Source organism: Primulina tabacum, chromosome 1, assembly GCF_025594145.1.
Source record: "Primulina tabacum isolate GXHZ01 chromosome 1, ASM2559414v2, whole genome shotgun sequence".
Classification (NCBI taxonomy): domain Eukaryota; kingdom Viridiplantae; phylum Streptophyta; class Magnoliopsida; order Lamiales; family Gesneriaceae; genus Primulina; species Primulina tabacum.
In genome coordinates this window covers 43,958,174-43,981,876 of record NC_134550.1, presented here as the reverse complement: position 1 = coordinate 43,981,876, position 23,703 = coordinate 43,958,174, and the positions used below count along the sequence as shown (strand labels likewise).

Genomic DNA, 23,703 nt, shown 5'->3' with positions numbered 1-23,703 from the left:
ATGGCTGAACACAGAGAGAATGACAGAAAAAACGTGCCAGAGGCTATACCTATCAGAGATCACTTTCGACCAGTGATCAACAATCATTACTCTGGTATTGCAAGAGGGACCATCAACGCCAATAATTTTGAGTTGAAGCCTGCTTTGATCAATATGGTTCAGCAAAACCAGTTTGCTGGAACTGCCACTTCTGATCCTCACGTTCATTTGAGTACATTCCTGGAGAGAACAGATACGGTAAAAATTAATAATGTTTCTGATGATATTATTAGATTGCATTTGTTACCATTTTCTCTCAGGGACCAAGCAAGAGGTTGGCTTCAATCGCTTCTTTTGGGGAGTATCATGACATGGCAGGAGTTGGCGACTAAATTTCTGGCAAAATACTTTCCCCCTGCAAAGTCTGCACAGTTGAAGATTGAGATTAGTACGTTCAGGTAGACTGATTTTGAGCAACTCTATGAGGCATGGGAAAGATATAAGGAGTTGTTGAGAAAGTGCCCGAACCATGGCTTTGAAGACTATTTGACCATCGAATTATTTTACAACAGTCTAAATGGGCAAACACGAGGAACAGTAGATGCAGCAGCTGGTAGCACGATCTTTGCCAAATATCCTGAGCAAGCCTATGACTTGCTTGAGCAAATGACTATAAACAGTTACCAGTGGCCGTCTGAGAGGTCAGGAGTGAAGATGACAGCTGGAGTGTATGGTGTGGACCCTATTACATCACTCACTGTACAGGTATCTGCATTAACCACACAAATAGCAGCGATGAATAAGGTGAGCACATCGGAAATTGAGGATCCATCGACTGTTGCAGAAGAACCATCTCTACATGAAGAAGCTCAGTATATCAACAACCAAAATTTTGGTGGATTTGGAGGATATCGAGGTAACCCTCCCCCTAACACTTATCATCCTGGTTTGAGAAATCATGAAAATTTTTCATATGCGAATAATAAAAATGTGTTGAATCCTCCACCGGGGTTCAATACATCAAAGGGGGAAGGAAAGCCTTCATTTGAGGATTTGGTAGGAACGTTTGTTGCCGAGTCTGGAAAAAAATGGCAAGGACTGAGTCTCGTCTTGACAATATAGAGACTCACATGGGAGATATGGGTGCCACAATGAAATCTTTGGAGACGCAAATTGGGCAGTTGGCCAACGCTTTGAGAGATCAGAACAGGGGACAATTTCCTAGTAACACAGAACTTAACCCAAAAAAGCAGTGCAAGGCAGTCACTTTAAGGAGTAGAAAGGAATTGGAGGTACAAAGTCCCAAAGAGAGAGTGGAAAGTGAGAAGATAGTTGAAGAAGGTAAAACTGAGGGATCCAAAGCTGAAGTTGAAATTTAGCAACCTCCAGTATTTAAACCAACTCTTCCATACCCTCAGAGGTTCAAAAAGAAGAATTTGGATAATAAGTTTGCAAAATTCTTAGAGATTTTCAAGAAGATACACATCAACATACCATTTGCTGATGCTCTGGAGCAAATGCCGAATTATGCAAAATTTATTAAAGATGTGATGTCTAAGAAGAGGAAGCTACAGGAGTTTGAGACTGTGAAGCTAACTGAAGAGTGTAGTGCCATCTGCAAAAGAAACTACCACAAAAATTAAAAGATCCAGGGAGTTTTACTATTCCTTACTTTATTGGTGGTTCTAAATGTAGTAAAGCTTTATGTGACTTAGGAGCAAGTATTAATTTGATGTCATTTTCTATTTACAGGGAACTGGAGCTTGGAGAGGTCAAACCAACCACTATCACCTTACAGCTTGCAGACATAAGTCTCACGTATCCACGTGGGATCGTTGAGGATGTACTAGTAAAAGTGGATAAATTTATTTTTCCTGCTGACTTTGTGATTTTAGATATGGAAGAGGATCATGATGCTCCATTAATCTTTGGGAGACCATTCTTGGCGACTGAAAGGGCATTGATAGATGTGCATAAGGGTGAACTCACCTTGAGAGTTGGCGGAGAAGCAGTCATTTTTAATATCTATCACGCCATGAAGGGATCAAATGAGGTAAACACTTGTAAAAGCATTGATATTATAAACTCATGTATGTCTCTTGAATGTGCAGGAACTAGGGGTCCTTTGGAGAGCTGTTTGATAGGTGCTACAGGAACTGTTGATGAAGATAATCGGGAAGTGAAAGAGCAAAAGGTGGCTCTTGAGGCACTGCAGAAAGAAAAGAGAAAAGATGCACCGCTTGAGGAGTTGAATGTAAATGAGAAAATTGAGGTAAAACCATCTTCCCCTGACTTGAAGGATCTGCTAAGCCACCTTTGCTATGCATTTTTAGATGAGAAGTCGACATATCCGGTAATCATCTCTTCCTCTCTTACACGTGCTGAAATAGATAAACTATTGAGAGTATTGAGGAAATATCAAAATGCTATAGGATGGTCGATTTCTGATATTAGGGGAATTAGCCCTACTATATGCGTGCAAAAAATTTTAATGGAGGAGTCATATACTCCTTATGTGGATCATCAGAGGAGGTTGAATCCTGCAATGAAGGAAGTTGTGAAAAATAAGGTACTAAAATTGTTAAATGCTGGTGTAATTTATGCCAATTCTGATAGTAGTTGGGTGTCTCCTATACAAGTTGTGCCTAAAAAGGGTGGAATAACTGTGGTTAGAAATGAAAATGATGAACTAATATCTACTCGTACTATAACTGGCTGGCGAGTATGTATTGATTATAGAAAGTTAAACAATGCCACACGTAAATATCATTTTTCACTGCCTTTTATTGATCAAATGCTTGATAGACTTGCTGGTTAATGTCATTATTGCTTTTTAGATGGTTATTCAAGTTATAACCAAATTGCTATAGCGCCAGAAGATAAGGAGAAGACAACTTTCACATGTCCCTATGGCACGTTTGCTTTTAGGAGAATGCCGTTTGGGCTATGCAATGCACCTGCCACTTTCCAGAGGTGCATGATGGCCATATTTGCAGATATGGTGGAGGAAATAATGGAAGTCTTCATGGATGACTTTTCGTTATTTGGTTCTTCGTTTGATCATTGTTTACATAATTTATCCCTTGTTTTACAGAGATGCCAGGAAAAGAACTTAGTTCTTAACTGGAAGAAATGTCACTTTATGGTCCAAGAGGGCATTGTTCTCGGGCATAAAGTGTCTTATAGGGGATTAGAGTTAGATAGAGCCAAGGTGGTTGCAATCGAAAAATTTCCCCACCAAAGAACATCAAAGGAATAAGGAGCTTCCTAGGACATGCAGGGTCTTATCGTAGATTTATTAAAGATTTTTCTAAGATCGCTAAACCCTTGTGTAATTTACTCGAAAAAGAGTCCACTTTTGTATTTGATGATGATTGTTTGCAGGCATTTGAGAAGATCAAAAAAGCATTAGTTACTGCACCAATTATGATAGTGCCCGACTGGAAGGAGCCCTTTGAGCTAATGTCTGATGCCAGTGATTATGCAGTGGGTGCTGGCTTAGGCCAAAGAAGAGAAAAGATGTTTAGGGCAATTTACTACGCAAGCCGCACAATGGATGCCGTACAGCAGAGTTACACTACTACTGAGAAGGAGATGCTTGCAGTAGTGTTTGCTTTCGACAAGTTCATGCCCTATTTAATCGACACAAAGGTAGTTGTTTTTACTGACCATGCAGCTATTCACTACCTATGTGGGGACCCGAACCTAATTCGTCTTCTTAAATATCATTAGGATAATTATTAATCTTGGTCTAATTTTTTTTTTAAAACGCACAAGTGCGGAACATATAATAATCAGTCTGATATAAATATCAACAGTAAAGTACAAGTCTTGTACAAAGTACATTCATCTCAAACTAAGGTTCAACAACTATATCAAGTGCTGAAAACCAAATCTACTTCTAAGTCTGGATCTCCACGCTAATCTTGAATCTCTCATCCTCTTCTTGACCATGATCCTGTCCCACCTGTTGTCATGCACACATACAAACACAACAACAGCCGGATAACTCCGGTGAGAAATATACTCCCAGTATAAACCATGTATACATGCAATAATATAAACAGATATAAAAGCATTAAACAGATATCAATAACATGTATCAATATCTGAAAGACATGAATCGATATAAAGCTGTAAATAAACTCTGGACTCATCATCTCAGACTCGACTCATCTCTAATCTAGGGATCCCGGTTCCTGGACATTGGCACAATATACCGAATCTCCGCAATAGAAGCCGATCCGCTCCTAAGCAACATCGATATAAACCAAACATCTAGTGTCTTAGCACATCCGCCAAAGACTTGGCACCTCCGCCAATGACTAGGCACATCCGCCTATGATCAATACATGCTTTGCTCTAAATCAATAGACTAAGCATATCAATCTCATGAATTGCAAATATCAATGCAATAAAGTAAAGTATGTGGTTTTGGGAAACTCAAGTCAAATCAAACTCGAGTCGTATCTTCCCGGTTCGACATTGATTTATACCTTTCTCTTGTTTATCTAATGAAGTCGAAGTCTCGAATTCAAATCTGTCAATACTCAATCTGGCAATGACAATATTGAGGAGTACAATATCAATATACAACTCAATTCAATACTGGATATAATCAGAACTCAATCTAATTCTTTTTCGACGGCATAACTGCACAATCTCAATATACCCAGCAATACAAATCAACAGATATCAATTCCAACAACTCATAATCGATAACAAACTCAATCTGATATCAAATCTATATAATCTCAATCAAATTCAATTTTGAAAATCATAACAATTTCATACGGTATCCGTTCTTCAATCTGGTTTCGATTATGCGATTACAACAATCTCAGGAACAGATAATAACAGTCATATCATGATTTCTCTCATATCAAATTTTCAAATCATAACAAAACATAAGAAAACTTATGTCCAATTGAAGCTCTCGTCAATAGAAACACGGTACCGAAGTCGGATTGAAAATCAGACGGACAGATCTTGCAAAAATCGCAAATCTACGATTCAAGGAACTTGGCCAATTCTCTGAACCTTTCTCGATTCTTCCTTCCACCTTTCCATGGAATTGAACTTTGTGATATATATATATATATATATATATATATGTCCAAGGTTAGGTGGCTCTTTCTTTAAGCTGCACGTCTCGCGCATATGCGCGACCTTCCTCCTCGCATATGCGCGAGACACTCTGTCTCGACATAAATTGAATTCCTCAGCTCGCGCATATGCGCGTCCTCTCCCGGCGCATATGCGCGAGAGTCTCTGCCAAACTCGCGCATATGCGCGGGTCCTAGTCGAGCATATGCGCGAGGTTCTCTGCCTTCCTCGGTCATATGCACCCGACTAGGTCGCGCATATGCGTGAGGCTCATTCCTCGCACATACTTCAAATCTTCTTTCGTATTTTTCGGTCCGCTCCTTTCCGTCTATAATCACATCAATTATCAACAAATCATTTCAGATTACAATAACGAAATTCTCGGGCATTACATTTCTCCCCCTCTAAGATCTGATTTTGTCCCCGAAATCACATGCAATCAAATCATATAACGAATCAGATACAATAAGAAATGGAGAATATAAGCTAAATAAGAAGATTCACATCAGTGAAATAACTCTGGGAATTTCTATCTCATATCTGATTTAGTCTCCCACGTAGCTTCTTCAATGCCATGACAACTCCACTGAACTTTCACAAGCGTAATAGTCTTCGTTCTGAGTTGCTTTTCTTTACGATCAAGAATCTGAATCGGATTTTCAAAATAACTCAGTGTCTCATCAAGCTCTGCCTCGTCTGGCTGAAGAATATGAGATGCATCAGGGAGATATTTCCGCAATAAAGATACATGAAAGACATCATGTATTCCGGATAAAGAAGGTAGTAAGGCGAGTCGATAGGCACGGTCTCCTATCTTCTCGAGAATCTCGTAAGGACAAATGTATCGTGGAGACAATTTCCCTTTCTTGCCAAATCTGACAACACCTCTGAAAGGAGAAATCTTCAGAAATACCCTGTCTCCTGCCTCAAATACTAGATGTCGACGTTGAACATTGGCATATTTGGCCTGTCTATCTTGAGCTGTTCTCATTATCTTTTGAATCAGTTTCACTTTCTCGATCATATCTCGGATCATGTCAGGCCCCGTCTCAGGTACCTCAGAGATATCATCCCAATACAGTGGGGATCTGCACTTTTTAACGTACAACGCTTCAAATGGAGCCATCTCTATACTCATCTGATAGCTGCTTTTGTACGAAAATTCACAAAGTGGCAAATAATCTTGCCAACTAGTGCCAAAATCTAGCACTACAGCTCTAAGCATATCTTCCAATGTCTGGATAGTCCCCTCTGACTGTCCATCAGTCTGTGGATGACATGCGGTACTCAAATTTAACTTCGTACCTAGAGCTTGCTGCAAACTGTGCCAAAAGTGCGAAGTAAACCGAGGATCACGGTCTAATACAATCGACTTCGGCACTCCATGCAATCTGACCACTTCTCTGACATAGATCTCTGCCATCTGGTCATGTCTGTACGTCATCTTGTACGGGATAAAACATGCTGATTTGGTCAATCTGTCAATCACGATCCAAATCGCATCACAACCTCGGGAGGAACGTGGTAGCTTCGTCACAAAATCCATAGAAATGTGATCTCATTTCCATTCAGGAATAGACAAACTATGCAACAAACCTCCTGGTTTCTTTCTTTCGGCTTTTACCTGTTGGCAATTCAGACATTTTGATACAAACTTCGCAATATCTGCATTCATCTGTTTTCACCAAAATTGTCTTTTCAAATCATTATACATTTTTCTGCCACCAGGATGAATACTGAATCGACTACTGTGCGCTTTTGACAATATCTGTCATTTCAAATCTGAAACATCTGGCACAACTAGACGATTATTCACATACAGTACATGATCACGTACCTGATACTCTGATTGATGCCCTGCTCTGACCATCGATATTGAATTCTGCACATTCTGATCAACTTTCTGTGCCGCTTTAATTCTCAAAATCAGCTCTGGTTCGACTTGAACAACATATAATCTCAGAGGTTTACAATCTGTCTCAAATACTAATCCAGAAAAACAGCAATCTTTAATCAAATTTGAAACACCAATTGTCGATAAGGATAAAGAACATACCTCTGTGAGAAGCATCACAATAAACAACGAGATCACCAGTACCTGATGGGATAGTCAACACCGGAGCACTGGTCAATCTCTTCTTCAGCTCTAGAAAACTGGACTCACACTCCTCTGACCAAACGAATGGTGCATTCTTCTGCGTCAACTGAGTGATAGGTTTAGCAATACTCGAGAAATCATTAATAAATCGACGATAATAACCTGCTAAACCCATAAAACTGCGTATCTCTGACACAAATATCGGTCTAGGCCAAATGATCACACCCTCAACCTTGTTAGGATCAACAGATATACCATTTCCAGATATAATATGACCCAGAAATACAACTTATTTCAGCCAGAATTCACATTTAGACAGCTTAGCATAGAGTCTCTCTTTTCTCAGAATTCTCAACACTGTTCTCAAATGCTCAGCATGATCAATCATATTCTTCGAATATATCAGAATATCATCGATAAATATAATCACAAAATCATCAAGATATTTCTGAAACACACGGTTCATGAAACCCATAAATACAGCTGGAGCATTTTTTAAACCAAACGGCATGACAATAAACTCATAATGGCCATACCTGGTTCTGAAAGTTGTCTTCGAGATATCAGAATCTCTGACTCTCAGCTGATGATATCCAGATCTCAAATCGATCTTGGAATAAATCGAAGAGCCCTGCAACTGATCAAATAAATCATTCATACGAGGCAAAGGGTATTTGTTCTTTACCGTAGCCTTGTTCAGTTGCCGGTAGTCAATGCAGAGTCTCATTGAACCGTCTTTCTTTCTCACAAATAGTACTGGAGAACCCCTAGGAGACACACTCGGTTTGATGTACCCCTTGGCCAGTAAATCTTCTAACTGCTCTTTCAACTCTTTCAATTCAATCGTTGCCATTCTGTAGGGAGCTCTAGAAATAGGAATTGTATCTGGTACCAATTCAATGTTGAAGTCTATCTCTCTGACTGGAGGCAAACCCGGAATCTCATCTGGGAAGACATCAGCAAACTCACATACCACTGGCAAATCAGCCAAGGATGGGCTCGATTTCAGTACGTCTACGGAATACACAAGGAATCCCTCTGCTCCTTTCTGTAATAATCGAGTCATAGATAACGCAGATATCAAAGGAATTCTCGATCTAGAACCCTTACTGTAAAAATTCCATTCATCAGCCATCTCAGGTCTGAATCTCACAATCTTATGGAAACAATCAACGGTAGCTCTGTACTTGGTCTGCATATCAATACCGATAATACAGTCAAAATCAAACAACCCAAGTACGATACAATCTAACTCAATCTCATGCCCGCCATAGTGTAGCATACAATGTCTAACAGACGTCACTGATACAAGACCTCTCCCTAAAGGTGAAGAGACAGACACTACAGATGATAAAGACTCAACAGGCAATGCATGACTCAATGCAAATCGCTCAGAAATAAATGTATGGGATGGACCCGTATCAATCAATACGTAAGCAGGATAACCACATAAAGAACAGTTACCTACAACAACATCATCTGGTGCTTTCTGGGCCTGTTCTTCAATCAAAGCAAATACTCTGGCTTGCTGTCTCAAAGGCTGGCTCACAGTCTGGCTTCCTCCTGGCCTCTGCTGTGACTGAGGAGTCATCGGTGGTGACTGGAAGGAGTGAACAGAAGATGCTCGTCTATCTGTCTGAGCCACAGATCCAGATGATTCTGCTCCCAGGGATCTCTGGGAACCTTACTGTGGACAGACTCTGGCAAAGTGTCCCTACTATCTGCAGATACGGCAACTACCAAGTGCTCCTTGTCATTGCTCTATGGGATGTCTCCCTCCGCAGGTTCTGCAATAGACCCCTGTACTACTCCGGCTCTGTCAAGAACCACTGGAGCTAGAGGAACTGCTCCCAGGCCTTTTGAACTGTTTGCCTCTGGCTTTCAACTGATCTATCTTCCCACCACTGCTACTGGTGCTATCAAATCTGGGAGGGGGTTGTTGAAATTGAGTAGAAGGTGGTTACTGTGGTCTCGGTGCTGGAGGAACATACGAAGCTCCTTTCTGCCTAATCAGGCCAGCTTCAGCTCCTTTTGCTCTGTTCAGGGCGTCAGCAAAATTATTCGGTCTCCTAGTGTTTACAAATGTAAAGATCTCAGGATTCAACCCATTGATAAACTGATCAGAAACAGCTTCATCACTCTCAGCAACATGTGGAGCAAAACGCAACAAGGTAGAGAACTTGGCCACAATTTTTTCAATGTTAAACTGACCCTGTCTCAGATTAGCAAACTATGCGCCCTTGTCTTTCCTGTAAGATACTTGGAAAAATCTTTGATAAAATTCAGTCTTAAAGATTTTCCAAGTAATCACTGTACCTCGATGCTCCAAAGCCCTCTTCGTCGTGAGCCACCAATTCTTCGCAACATCATGCAACTGGTGCCCAATCAGTCGGACTCTGCGCTCATCTGTGTAATCCTTAGAATCAAACAGCATCTCTATATCATCGAGCCAACTCTAACACTCAACAGAATTCTCTGTACCCTTCAAAGTTGGCGGTTTAAACGACTGAAACCTCTTCAGCAGTGTTTCCATCGGAGTTTCTATAATATCCATCGGATTAGCCAAAGTACTACCCTGTTCTGGGACTTTTCGAGGAGACATATCTGATTATCACAAGGATTAGTAACCAAATACAACAAATCTGTTTCAGTCCTCCTCTGATCATCTTACTGCTGATCAAGAATCGGTTCTCATTCATTATCAATAACACATGTTTCCAATCAAATCAGATAATCAGGTAATCATGTATTTCAAAGCAATAAAAATGATGTCATGCTAGCACATAAAAGCAGGAAAGAAACTCAATCTACCCCGCTCACTAGCTTCTATTTCAGTCTAAGGAACCAACTGCTCCGATACCACCAGCTGTGGGGACCCAAACCTAATTCGTCTTCTTAAACATCATTAGGATCAATTAATTAATCTGGGTCTAAATTATTATTTTTTTAAAACACACAAGTGCGGAACATATAATAATCAGTCTGATATAAATATCAACATTAAAGTACAAGTCTTGTACAAAGTATATTCATCTCAAACTAAGGTTCAACAACTACATCAAGTGCTGAAAACCAAATCTACTTCTAAGTCTGGATCTCCACGCTAATCTTGAATCTCTCATCCTCTTCTTGACCCTGATCTTGTTCCACCTGTTGTCATGCACACATACAAACACAACAACAGCCGGATAACTCCGGTGAGAAATATACTCCCAGTATAAACCATGTATACATGCAATCATATAGACAGATATAAAAGCATTAAACAGATATCAATAACATGTATCAATATCTGAAAGACATGAATCGATATAAAGCTGTAAATAAACTATGGACTCATCATTTCAGACTCGACTCATCTCTATCTAGGGATCCCGGTTCCTGGACATTGGCACAATATACCGAATCTCCGCAATAGAAGCCGATCCGCTCCTAAGAAAAATCGATATAAACAAAACATCCAGTGTCTTTGCACATCCGCCAAAGACTTGGCACCTTCGCCAATGACTAGGCACATCCGCCTATGATCAATACATGCTTTGCTCTAAATCAATAGACTAAGCATATCAATCTCATGAATTGCAAATATCAATGCAACAAAGTAAAGTATGTGGTTTCGGGAAACTCAAGTCAAATCAAACTCGAGTCATATCTTCCCGGTTCGACATTGATTTATACCTTTCTCTTGTCAATCTAATGAAGTCGAAGTCTCGAATTCAAATCTGTCAATACTCAATCTGACAATGACAATATTGAGGAGTACAATATCAATATACAACTCAATTCAATACTGGATATAATCAGAACTCAATCTAATTCTGTTTCGACGGCATAACTGCACAATCTCAATATACCCAGCAATACAAATCATCAGATATCAATTCCAACAACTCATAATCGATAACAAACTCAATCTGATATCAAATCTATATAATCTCAATCAAATTCAATTTTGAAAATCATAACAATTTCATACGGTATCCGTTCTTCAATCTGGTTTTGATTATGCGATTACAACAATCTCAAGAACAGATAATAACAGTCATATCATGATTTCTATCATATCAGATTTTCAAATCATAACAAAACATAAGAAAACATACGTCCAGTTGAAGCTCTCGTCAATAGAAACACGGTACCGAAGTTGAATTGAAAATCAGACAGACGGATCTTGCAAAAATCGCAAATCTACGATTCAAGGAACTTGGCCAATTCTCTTAACCTTTCTCGATTCTTTCCTTCCACCTTTCCACGGAATTGAACTTTGATATATATATATATATATATATCTTGCATGTCCAAGTCTAGGTGGCTCTTTCTTTAAGCTGCATGTCTCGCGCATATGCGCGACCTTCCTCTGCGCATATGCACGAGACACTCTGTCTCGGACATAAATTGAATTCCTCAGCTCGCGCATATGAGCGTCCTCTCCCGGCGCATATGCGCGAGGTTCTCTGCCAAAATCACGCATATGCGCGGGTCCTGGTCGCGTATATGCGCGAGGTTCTCTGCCTACCTCGCGCATATGCGCCCGACTGGGTCGCGCATATGCGCGAGGCTCATTCCTTGTACATACTTCAATTCTTCTTTCCTCTTTTCCGGTCCGATCCTTTCCGTCTATGATCACATCAATTATCAACAAATCATTTCAGATTACAATAACAAAATTCTCGGGCATTACAACCTATTCGCCAAGAAGGATGCAAAACCACACTTGATAAGGTGGATATTGCTTCTACAAGAATTTGACTTCGAGGTCAAAGATAAGAAAGGAAGTGAGAATCAAGTGGCTGACCACTTGTCGAGACTTGAGCTGGAGGAGAAGAAAGAAGAGGGATGTAACGAACCGTACTATTTAACTACTTTAAATTTGCGGAAAAATAAAAATTTTCTTAAATAAGTATAAATTATCAAACTTCGTTAATAAATAATTGCTCGTCTAAAATATTTATAATAAAACAACTACCAACAAGTTGCGATAAGTAAACAGTTTAAAACATTGAAAACACCACTCCTTAAAATGATAATAATTGAACATGCATAAAATCTTAAAACATGGGCGGTCCTCGGATTTAGCCTCCCGCTCAGTCCAAGCCAGCTCACTGATCCTCACCCCTCGTCTCCTCAAATGCATCCTGACCTGCATCGATCAAGTCTAGTGAGTCTAAAGACTCAACATGTATAAACTGGGAGTAACGAGTAATACGTAATAAAATCACATGCAACTTTAAAATAGAGCGTACGTACTTGAAACTTGAACTTGCATACTTAAAAGCCTGAACGTAACATACTTGAAACTTGTGCATACATACATAAACATAGAAGTGACATCATCATAAGACTTTTCTTAAACATTCTTGCATACTTGTACATACTTGAACATTCATAAACTTCATCATTTTGCGTAGAGACATGTTTCAAAGCAAGTGACCCATATATAAATACGTCTGATCAGACTAAACCACAGTACTGGGATGACAGGGAAGATCCACTGTCACATACATGAGATCCTCGTTCATGCTTTAACGGGTGGATTGGTCCCCCCATTCTTGCTTTAACGCTTCTCAATCCTAGTCTAAACCCGTTCATGCTTTAACGGGGTGGAGAGGTCCTCGGCCACGTTCACCGACTTCCAAACCCATTCATAATTTGGTCACGAGACATTTAGCATACCTCAAAAACTTAAAATATTTTCTTTTGCACGTCGAACATACTTACTTGGCATTGAGGGATTCGTTGGATCTCGCTTGGGCCCGCTGCTGCAACATACTAACCTGAGTTCAAACACTTATCTTTCATAGCTTAGACGTAGGCACTCGTTCTCACCACCGAAGTAAATAAATGGCTTATGACATTCTAAATCTCTCGGAACTTGACCTCGTTTAATAATCGTACTAAGCCATTATATAGAACCTCAAAACAAATCCTATATTTTTACATAAATAAATTTTAACCATCGTACTAAACCATGATATAGAACCCCGAAGCAAATTCTAAAAAAAAAATATTTTTTTTTAAATATGGGTGTACACGGACCCCTACAAGGGGTCCGGGTAGGCACGAAAATTTCATGTTTTTGAAGAAAAACGGACACGGACTCCGTGTCGGGGTCCGCGAAGGGGTCCGTGTAGCCTTTTGACGTGGAAATTCACTAACTTAATGATTCATTCTTCCAACCCAAGCCTAAGGACCATGAACCAACACCTCAAAACTCATCCTAGGATGCTATTACATTGATTCGAACCCGTACAAACACCCCAAACATCCCCGAGCATCGTCAAACAACTTCAATACACAATAACCCGTACTTCGACATATCGTTTCGCTTCCTACGACTTCTATTACATCCCAAGCCAATCCTGACCCAAACGAACCACCAAATAACACCTAACCACATCTCACAACATAAATAAATATAGTAGCACAAGCCCGGTGGTACCCAACGAAGCCTGCAACAAATAACTTCAAGAACATGATGAACATCATTTTCATAAGATCAAAGGTTTGAGCAGTCACAAGAAAATAACCATAATTCACTCGTTTCTTGTCCGAAAATTACGAATTTTATATCAAATCGAAGGTATCAAAAAGTTCTACGTTCTATATGTTGACAATATTTTTAGAAAACGAACCGAAATTACACAGGAACCAAAGTGACAGCAAAACATCTTTTTGAGATCTAAAATACTTCAGAAATCGATTCAATGCATAATCGCTCAAACTTTGCTCATAATAATTAAACTTTTACGCATAACATACATCAAAATATCTACTATGACGAGATCGATGCATAAAACGAAAGATTATACATGCCTTTGGTCTTGAAACGTAGGAAATCTCGCAAATCTCGACGATCCGGACACGAGGAAGAAATTTGGAGCTTCTTGCTATTCTCTAATGCTAGAATAGATGGAAATGAGCTCAAGAACACTTGAGGAGAGAAGGGAAATAAATGAGGGGAAATGGAGGAGAATTGATGGGAATGAATTTTCTTCCGGAGAAGACTTGGACAAAGTCTTGCAATTGGAGGCAAGTGGAATGGATTGAGGGTAATTTAGGAATAATTTAAATATATTGATTAGGTTTAAACTAATAATCATTATATTGTGTAGTCCAAATAAAATTTAGACTACTCGAGGCTTGAAAACAAATACATAAAATATTCCTAAATTTACAAAAGTTGCACCACAATTAAGGGAAAATAAAATATTAATTGTCATAGAATAAAATACTCCATAATTTAAAAATTCCTTTTAACTTAAATAAATATTTTTTAAAAAAATTTAAATAAATGCACGTGTTTTACGTGTAGTGATTTTGGGTTCTACAGTGTCCCAACTCGGTCAAGAATTTCAAACGGTCCAATAAATCTCGGACTCAGCTTGCCTCTCTTCCCAAACCTCATAACACCTTTCATAGGTGTTATCTTTATGAATACGTGGTCTCCTACGGCAAACTCAAGATCTCTCCTCTTCTTGTCAGCATAACTCTTTTGACGACTCTGTGCGGTCTTCAACCTATCTCGGATCTTGACCACCACATCTGCAGTCTGCTGAACAATCTCTAGACCAAGTTCTGATCTCTCACCGACTTCATCACAATGATTCGGCGATCTGCATTTTCTTCCATACAGTGCTTCATAGGGAGCCATACCTATAGAGGATTGCAAATTGTTGTTGTAGGTAAACTCCACTAGAGGTAGCTTTGATTCCCAATTCCCATGGAAATCTAATCACACAGGCTCGTAACTGATCTTCCAATATCTGAATCACTCGCTCAGACTGGCCATCTGTCTGAGGATGGAATGCAGTACTGAATAGCAACTTCGTCCCCATGGCTGCGTGTAAACTCTTCCAAAAGGATGAGGTGAATCTCGGGTCCCTGTCGGACACAATAGAAACTGAAATCCCATGCAAACGAACTATCTCCTGGATATAGAGCTCTGCATACTGAGTCATGGAGAAAGTCGTCTTTACCGATAAGAAATGTGCCGACTTAGTTAGTCGATCCACTATAACCCAAATGGCATTAGATCCTTTGACTGACCTCGGCAAACCAACCACGAAATCCATGGTGATATTCTCCCATTTCCACTCGGGAATAGGAAGTGGCTTAAGCATCCCTGCTGGCCTCTGATACTCTGCCTTCACCTGTTGACAAGTGAGACATTCAGACACAAATCGGCGGATGTCTCGCTTCATACCTGACCACCAATAAAGCATCTGCAAATCCTTGTACATCTTGGTACCTCCTGGATGGATGGAATACGGAGATGTATGCACCTCTGACAAAATATCTTCTCTGATCGAATCAACACTAGGCACCCACATTCTCCCTCTGTATCTCACAATATCATCTTACACTGTGTAAAGTACACTGCCTTTGGTCTCATCCTTCAGTCTCCATTTCTGTAATTGCTCATCTGAAGGCTGTCCTTTACGGATTCGGTTCAGCAAAGAAGATTGGACTGTCAGATTGGAGCTTTGTCCTTAAGATAAACTTCTAAGCCAAACCTCTGAATCTCTGACTGAAGAGGTCTCTACACTGACAGCTGTGCTAAGATTGCTACCATTCTGCTCAAAGCATCTGCCACAACATTAGCTTTCCCTGGATGGTAGCTAATTTCACAATCGTAGTCTTTTACCAATTCCAACCACCATCTTTGTCTCATATTAAGCTCTTTCTGCGTGAAGAAATACTTGAGACTCTTGTGATCAGTGAATATCTGGCATTTCTCGCCGTACAAATAATGTCTCCAAATCTTCAACGCAAAGACCACGGCAGCTAACTCTAGATCATGAGTCGGATAATTCTTTTCATGCGCTTTTAACTGTCTAGAGGCATAAGCTATAACCCGACCATGTTGCATCAAAACTGCGCCTAATCCGAGCTTAGATGCATCGGTGTACAACACAAAATTGCCTTGCCCTGATGGCATGGCTAAAACAGGCGCCGAAATAAAAGCTTGCTTAAAGGTATCGAAGCTCTTCTGACACTCTTCACTCCATACGAATTTGGCATTCTTCTTAGTCAATGAGGTGAGTGGCACTGCTATCGAAGAAAATCCTTGAATAAACTTTCTGTAGTAACCTGCTAAGCCTAGGAAACTGCGGATCTCTGATGACTTTTTCGGCTCAACCCTATCCTTAACGGCTTCCACCTTTGCTGGATCCACCTCAATACCACTGCTAGATACTATATGACCCAAAAATGCTATTTTCTCCAACCAGAATTCACACTTACTGAATTTTTCATGCAACTTGTGGCTCTGCAAAACCTGCAACACTGTTCTCAAATGCTGACTGTGCTCCTCATGGCTCTTTGAGTATATAAGAATGTCGTCAATGAACATTATGACGAACTGATCTAAGTAGGGTTGAAATACTCGATTCATGAGGTCCATAAAAATTGCTGGAGCATTCGTCAGTCCGAACGGCATCATTAAGAACTCGTAATGCCCATATCTGGTTCTGAAGGCTGTCTTATGAACATCTGCATCTTTCACCTTCAGCTGGTGATACCCCGATCGAAGATCTATCTTAGAGAACACTGTAGCTCCATCCAACTGATCGAACAAGTCCTCGATCCTTGGAAGTGGGTATTTATTCTTGATTTTTACCTTGTTCAGTTCTCGGTAATCGATACACAGCCTCATGCTCCTATCCTTCTTCTTTACGAAGAGTACTGGTGCGCCCCATGGTGAGAAACTAGGGCGGATGAATTTTTTGTCTAGGAGCTCTTGAATCTGCTGCTTGAGCTCTAACATCTCTGCTGGAGCTAAAAGATACGGTGCCTTAGAGATTGGCACGGTTCCTGGCAAAAGATCAATGGCGAACTCCACCTCTCTCTCTGGTGGAAGGCCTGTGATGTCATCTGGAAAGACGTCAGGAAATTCTCTGACTACTGATACATCAGATAATGACGGAGTGGTTATGTCAGGTGCAGAAACAATGCTGGCCAAGAAAGCCTGACAACCCTTGTGCATAAGTCTCCGCACCGGCATGCAAGAGATCATGCGAGGGAAACTCCTCCATCTAGCTGGCTCAAATAGAAACTGCTCCATGCCCAACGGTCTTACCAACACTGACCTCTTCTGGAAATCAATAATAACTCTGTTCTTCGTCAGCCAGTCCATTCCCAAAATAATATCAAACTCTAGCATTGGCAGCACAATCAAATCGGCATACACTAGGTGGCCTCTGCAGTTCCAGATCGATGTCTCTGACCACGCTAGTAGCTGTTAATTCTTCCCCTGATGGGACTATCACTGTATAGCTCACATCGAGTCCAATAGACTTGACGTCTAGATGATCATCGAACATCTCCGAAATAAAAGAGTGGGTGGCCCCTGAATCTATCAAGGCCTTTGTGGCTACTCTCTTTATGAAAATATTTCCTGAGAGACGTTGGTACAACACAAAAACTTATATCCAAAAATTCTAATCTTAACCTCAAGCACAGTAGAAAAATCTCTACCCAAGTCAACCAAAATACTACTAGCACACTAATAATCCAAAAAATCAAATTCAAAACATGAATGGCAAAACTAATACTGTGTTGAATTAAATAAGATACCAGTCAACAAGGTCGTGTCTGGGTTCGCCTCCTGAGCATGCATGGCGAACACCCTTCCCTGAGTCACCAATCCCTGGGTCGGCTGCATCCACTATGGGCAGTCCTTCAACATGTGGTCACTGGCTCCACATTTAAAGCATTTGCCCGATCCCCACAAACACTGTCCCGGATGTTGGCGATTACACTTCGGGCACACCGGGAAATTACCAGGCCTTTGAGGAGCCTTCTGCTGAGGGATAGGACCCTTGCCCTTCGGAGGTCCCTGAAATGGCCTCTTCCCCTGCTATCCCTGGAAAGGTCTCTTAAACTGGGGTCGCTGCTGTTGAGGTGCCTGATAGGGCCTCTTGCCCTATCTATCATTCTCGATGTCTCTTTGGTCCTGCTCTGCCGCCAAGGCTCTAGATACGGCAATATTATAGGAAGGCGGACCAGCAACCCTCACATCACGGCGCAAGATCGGTCGTAACCCATCAATAAAATGCCTCAGCTTCTCCCGGGCATCATTTGCAATTAATGGCACGAAGTGACACCACCTCTTGAACTTCCTCACAAACTCTGCTATGCTGCTGTCTCCCTGTCGCAGCGTCATGAACTCCCTGGTCAGTGTGGATCGTACTTCATCAGTGAAGTACTTGGAGTAGAAAACTTCTTTAAACCCATTCCACGTCAGTGTTTGCAAGTTCACTGACACTGATGCACTTTCTCACCAAAGCATGGCGTCTCCTGACAGAAGAAATGTGGCACACCTGACTCTGTCTGCATCCTGCAGCTCCATGAAATCAAAAATCACCTCGATGGATTTAATCCATCCCTCAGCCACCATCGGGTCAGTAGTCCCCGAGAACTCTTTAGGATCCATCCTCCTAAACCTTTCATACATTGCCTCTGGTTTGGGCCTCGTCTCTGTGTCCACTGCAGCATTGTTCCCCGCAAACTGTGCGAAGAACTGAGTCATACCTGCAAGCATCTGTGCCTGCATATCTGGCGGTGGGCGAGGAGGAGTGGCCCTCTCCCCATCACAAGCCTCTCTGTCCTCATCCCTTGCTCCACGGGCAACCAAACGTCTAGGAGGCACAGCGTTCTAAAATTTACCCAACACATAACCCAGCATACAATAACCTAATATCAGTATCGTAGGATGCACAAAATTTAAACTTAAAACATGTACATGCTGAAATCGTGACTTGATGCTTACTACATGAAAAAATTTAAAATTTTAAAATTTACAGACTTGAGGTGTGACTTCGTGAGCTTCTCGCAACTGGCAGAAGGCATAACCCTTTACAAGAACACCGCTCTGATACCAACTGTAACGAACCGTACTATTTAACTACTTTAAATTTGCGGAAAAATAAAAATTTTCTTAAATAAGTAGAAATTATCAAACTTCGTTAATAAATAATTTCTCGTCTAAAATATTTATAATAAAACAACTACCAACAAGTTGCGATAAGTAAACGTTTAAAACATTGAAAACACCACTCCTTAAAATTATAATAATTGAACATGCATAAAATCTTAAAACTATGGGCGGTCCTCGGATTTAGCCTCCCGCTCAGTCCAAGCCAGCTCACTGATCCTCACCCCTCGTCTCCTCAAATGCATCCTGACCTGCATCGACCAAGTCTAGTGAGTCTAAAGACTCAACATGTATAAACTGGGAGTAACGAGTAATACGTAATAAAATCACATGCAACTTTAAAATAGAGCGTACGTACTTGAAACTTGAACTTGCATACTTAAAAGCCTGAACGTAACATACTTGAAACTTGTGCATACATACATAAACATAGAAGTGCCATCATCATAAGACTTTTCTTAAACATGCTTGCATACTTGTACATACTTGAACATTCATAAACTTCATCATTTTGCGTAGAGGCATGTTTCAAAGCAAGTGACTCATACATAAATACGCCTGATCAGACTAAACCACAATACTGGGCTGACAGGGAAGATCCACTGTCACATACATGAGATCCATGTTCATGATTTAACGGGTGGATTGGTCCCTGTTCATGCTTTAACGCTTCTCAATCTTGATCTAAACCCGTTCATGCTTTAACGGGGGGGAGAGGTACTCGGCCACGTTCACCGACTTCCAAACCCATTCATAATTTGGTCACGAGACATTTAGCATACCTCAATAACTTAAAATATTTTCTTTTGCACGTCGAACATACTTACTTGGCATTGAGGGATTCGTTGAATCTCGCTTGGGGCCGCTGCTGCAACATACTAACATGAGTTCAAACACTTATCTTTCATAGCTTAGACGTAGGTACTCGTTCTCACCACCGAAGTAAATAAATGGTTTATGACATTCTAAATCTCTCGGAACTTGACCTCCTTTAATAATCGTACTAAGCCATTATATAGAACCTCAAAACAATCCTATATTTTTACATAAATAAATTTTAATCATCGTACTAAACCATGATATAGAACCCCGAAGCAAATTCTAAAAGAAAAAAAAAATTTTAAAGACAGGGGTACACGGACCCCTTGTAGGGGTCCGGGTAGGCACGAAAATTTCATGTTTTTGAAGAAAAACGGACACGAACTCCGTGTCGGGGTCCGCGAAGGGGTCCGTGTAGCCTCTTGACGTGGAAATTCACTAACTTAATGATTCATTCTTCCAACCCAAGCCTAAGGACCATGAACCAACACCTCAAAACTCATCCTATGATACTATTACATTGATTCGAACCCGTACAAACACCCCAAACATCCCCATGCATCGTCAAACAACTTCAATACACAATAACCCGTAATTCAACATCGTTTCGCTTCCTACGACTTCTATTACATCCCAAGCCAATCTCGACCCAAACGAACCACCAAATAACACCTAAACACATCTCACAACATATCTAAATATAGTAGCACAAGCCCGGTGGTACCCAACGAAGCCTGCAACAAATAACTTCAAGAACATGATGAACATCATTTTCATAAGATCAAAGGTTTGAGCAGTCACACGAAAATAACCATAACTCACTCGTTTCTTGTCCGAAAATTACGAATTTTATATCAAATCGAAGGTATCAAAAAGTTCTACGTTCTATATGTTGCAATATTTTTAGAAAACGAACCGAAATTACACAGGAACCGAAATGACAGCAAAACGTCTTTTTGAGATCTAAAATACTTCAGAAATCGATTCAATGCATAATCGCTCAAACTTTGCTCATAATAATTAAACTTTTACACATAACATACATCAAAATATCTACTATAACGAGATCGATGCATAAAACGAAAGATTATACATGCCTTTGGTCTTGAAACGTAGGAAATCTCGCAAATCTCGACGATTCGGACACGAGTAAGAAATTTGGAGCTTCTTGCTATTCTCTAATGCTAGAATAGATGGAAATGGAGCTCTAGAACACTTGAGGAGAGAAGGGAAATAAATGAGGGGAAATGGAGGAGAATTGATGGGAATGAATTTTCTTCCGGAGAAGACTTGGACAAAGTCTTGCAATTGGAGGCAAGTGGAATGGATTGAGGGAAATTTAGGAATAATTTAAATATATTGATTAGGTTTAAACTAATTAATCAATATATGGTATAGTCCAAATAAAATTTAGACTACTCGAGGCTTGAAAACAAATACATAAAATATTCCTAAATTTACAAAAGTTGCACCACAATTAAGGGAAAATAAAATATTAATTTTCATAGAATAAAATACTCCATAATTTAAAAAATTCCTTTTAAACTTAAATAAATATTTTTTAAAAAAAATTTAAATAAATGCACGTGTTTTACGTGTACTGATTTTGGGTTCTACAAGGGAGCTATACAGGAAACCTATCCGGATGAGCAGCTCTTCGAGGTAAACTCTGTACTACCTTGGTTTGCTGATATTGCAAATTTTTTGTCTTGTGGTACACTTCTTCCAGATTTGAGCCATCATCAGAAAAAGAGGTTTTTCCATGATGTCAAGTTCTTCTTGTGGGATGATCCATTTGTGTATAAGAGATGTATTGACCAAGTTATAAGGAGATGCGTGGATGGCGTGGAAGCACACCAAATTCTGGAGCAATGCCATTCGTCACCTTATGGTGGACATTTTGGAGCAACACGAACAGCAGCTAAGGTATTGCAATCTGGTTTCTATTGTCCTAATTTATTTAAAGACAGTTATACCTTAGTGAAATCATGTGATAGATGCCAAAGGTTAGGAAACATCTCTAGGCTTCACGAACTACCACTGACGAATATTTTGGAGGTGGAACTTTTTGACTTTTGGGGCATAGATTTCATGGGACCCTTTCCCCCTTCTTTTGGTAATTCTTATATTTTATTAGCTGTGGATTTTGTTTCGAAATGGGAGGAAGCAATCGCCACCAATACTAATGACGCTCGTGTTGTGGCTAAATTCGTGCATAAGAATATCTTCACCAGATTTGGAACACCGAGGGCCATCATAAGTGACAAAGGTACACACTTTTGCAATAAAATTTTCAACTCACTTTTAGCAAAATACAGTGTGAAGCACAAGGTGGCACTAGCATATCATCCTCAATCAAATGGACAATCTGAAATATCCAACCGGGAGATTAAACAAATACAGGAGAAGACTGTCAACACAAACCGGAAGGATTGGGCCATTAAGTTAGATGATGCATTGTGGGCCTATCGGACTGCATTCAAGACACCTATTGGGATGTCTCCCTATAGGCTGGTTTTTGGTAAAGCATGTCATTTGCCGTTGGAGTTGGAGCATAGAGCATTTTGGGCTGTGAAGAAATTAAATTTTGATTTGAAAGCTTCAAGAGATATTAGAAAACTGCAGTTGAGTGAGATTGATGAGTTTCGAAATGAAGCTTATGAGAATGCCCAGATCTACAAAGAACAAACCAAGAAATGGCATGATAGAATTATTGTGCGAAGAGAGCTCAAACCCGGACAACAAGTATTGTTATTTAATTCTCGTCTGAAGTTGTTTCCTGGTAAACTGAAATCGCATTGGTCAGAGCCATTTGTTGTGGGGACGGTGCATCCTCATGGAGCTATCGAGCTAAAGTGCAGTGATGGAAGAACCTTCAAGGTGAATGGACATCGGGTTAAGCCTTACTATGGGACCGAAGTAAGGAATATCGACATTGTAAAATTGAGCAAACCAAACTGAACAGATAGTGACAGTCGGGCTGACGACGTTAAACCAAGCGCTTGTTGGGAGGCAACCCAACCAGTATCTTTTATTGCTTTTGTTTTCTTTATTTGCTTTTCTTTTATTTTCAGTAGTATAATTGCTTTTGCGTTTTCTTTTTATTTAATTTGGCATGTGAAAATTAGATACTTATTTATGTGTTTTTATGTAGGTACAAGTTGAAACTGGGCAAGGAAAGAACTCACTTTGACAAAAATTTACGCCTGAAAAGTGCTTAGGTGCTATACAAGAAGCGCCGCAGCGCTGAAAGCCGAAGGTTAAGCGCCGCAGCGCTAGATATTCAGCACCTAGGCGCTGAAAGGCGAAGGTTAAGTGCCGCGACGCCACTTACTCAGCGCCGTGGTGCTTGTTCGTATTATATGAATAAAAAAAAGGGGATCCGAGAGAAGTCATTCTTCAGAAAACAATACACCACTCAAATCGTCCTCAAACCAAATTCTTCAAACACCACAATACACCAGTCAAATCGTCCTCAAAGCAAATCTACCTAAATTTTCTACTCCTAAACCATCTTTTGGATCGAAAATTTTTGAAAAACAATTCTTCAACGGACCAACACCGGAGGAACTACAAGCACATTTGGGTCAACCGATCATAAGGTAACAATATTTGGTGCAGTGAGTTCTGATTTTAATGCTTGAATTCCGAAGGATTTAGGTTATTAACTACGCACGTAAAGTGTTCGATCAATTGCCTCAGTGAGTTTGTTGTTGGGAATTGTTGGATTCAGAGAATTGGATGTTATAAGGAATCATTAACTGAT

General features: G+C 40.2%; 1 protein-coding gene across 1 annotated transcript; it reads left to right on the top strand.

Annotated features, from left to right (window-relative positions):
* LOC142509748 (uncharacterized) lies at positions 1-23,130 on the top strand. Its single transcript, XM_075619584.1, has 13 exons — positions 1-437; positions 552-895; positions 1,102-1,320; positions 1,444-1,582; positions 1,732-2,701; positions 2,817-2,819; positions 3,074-3,190; positions 3,364-3,630; positions 21,126-21,251; positions 21,558-21,828; positions 22,075-22,206; positions 22,537-22,856; positions 23,092-23,130. The coding sequence occupies exons 1-13, from the start codon at positions 1-3 to the stop codon at positions 23,128-23,130; spliced, it is 3,384 nt and encodes a 1,127-aa protein (XP_075475699.1).
* Positions 23,131-23,703: the final 573 nt, after the last annotated feature.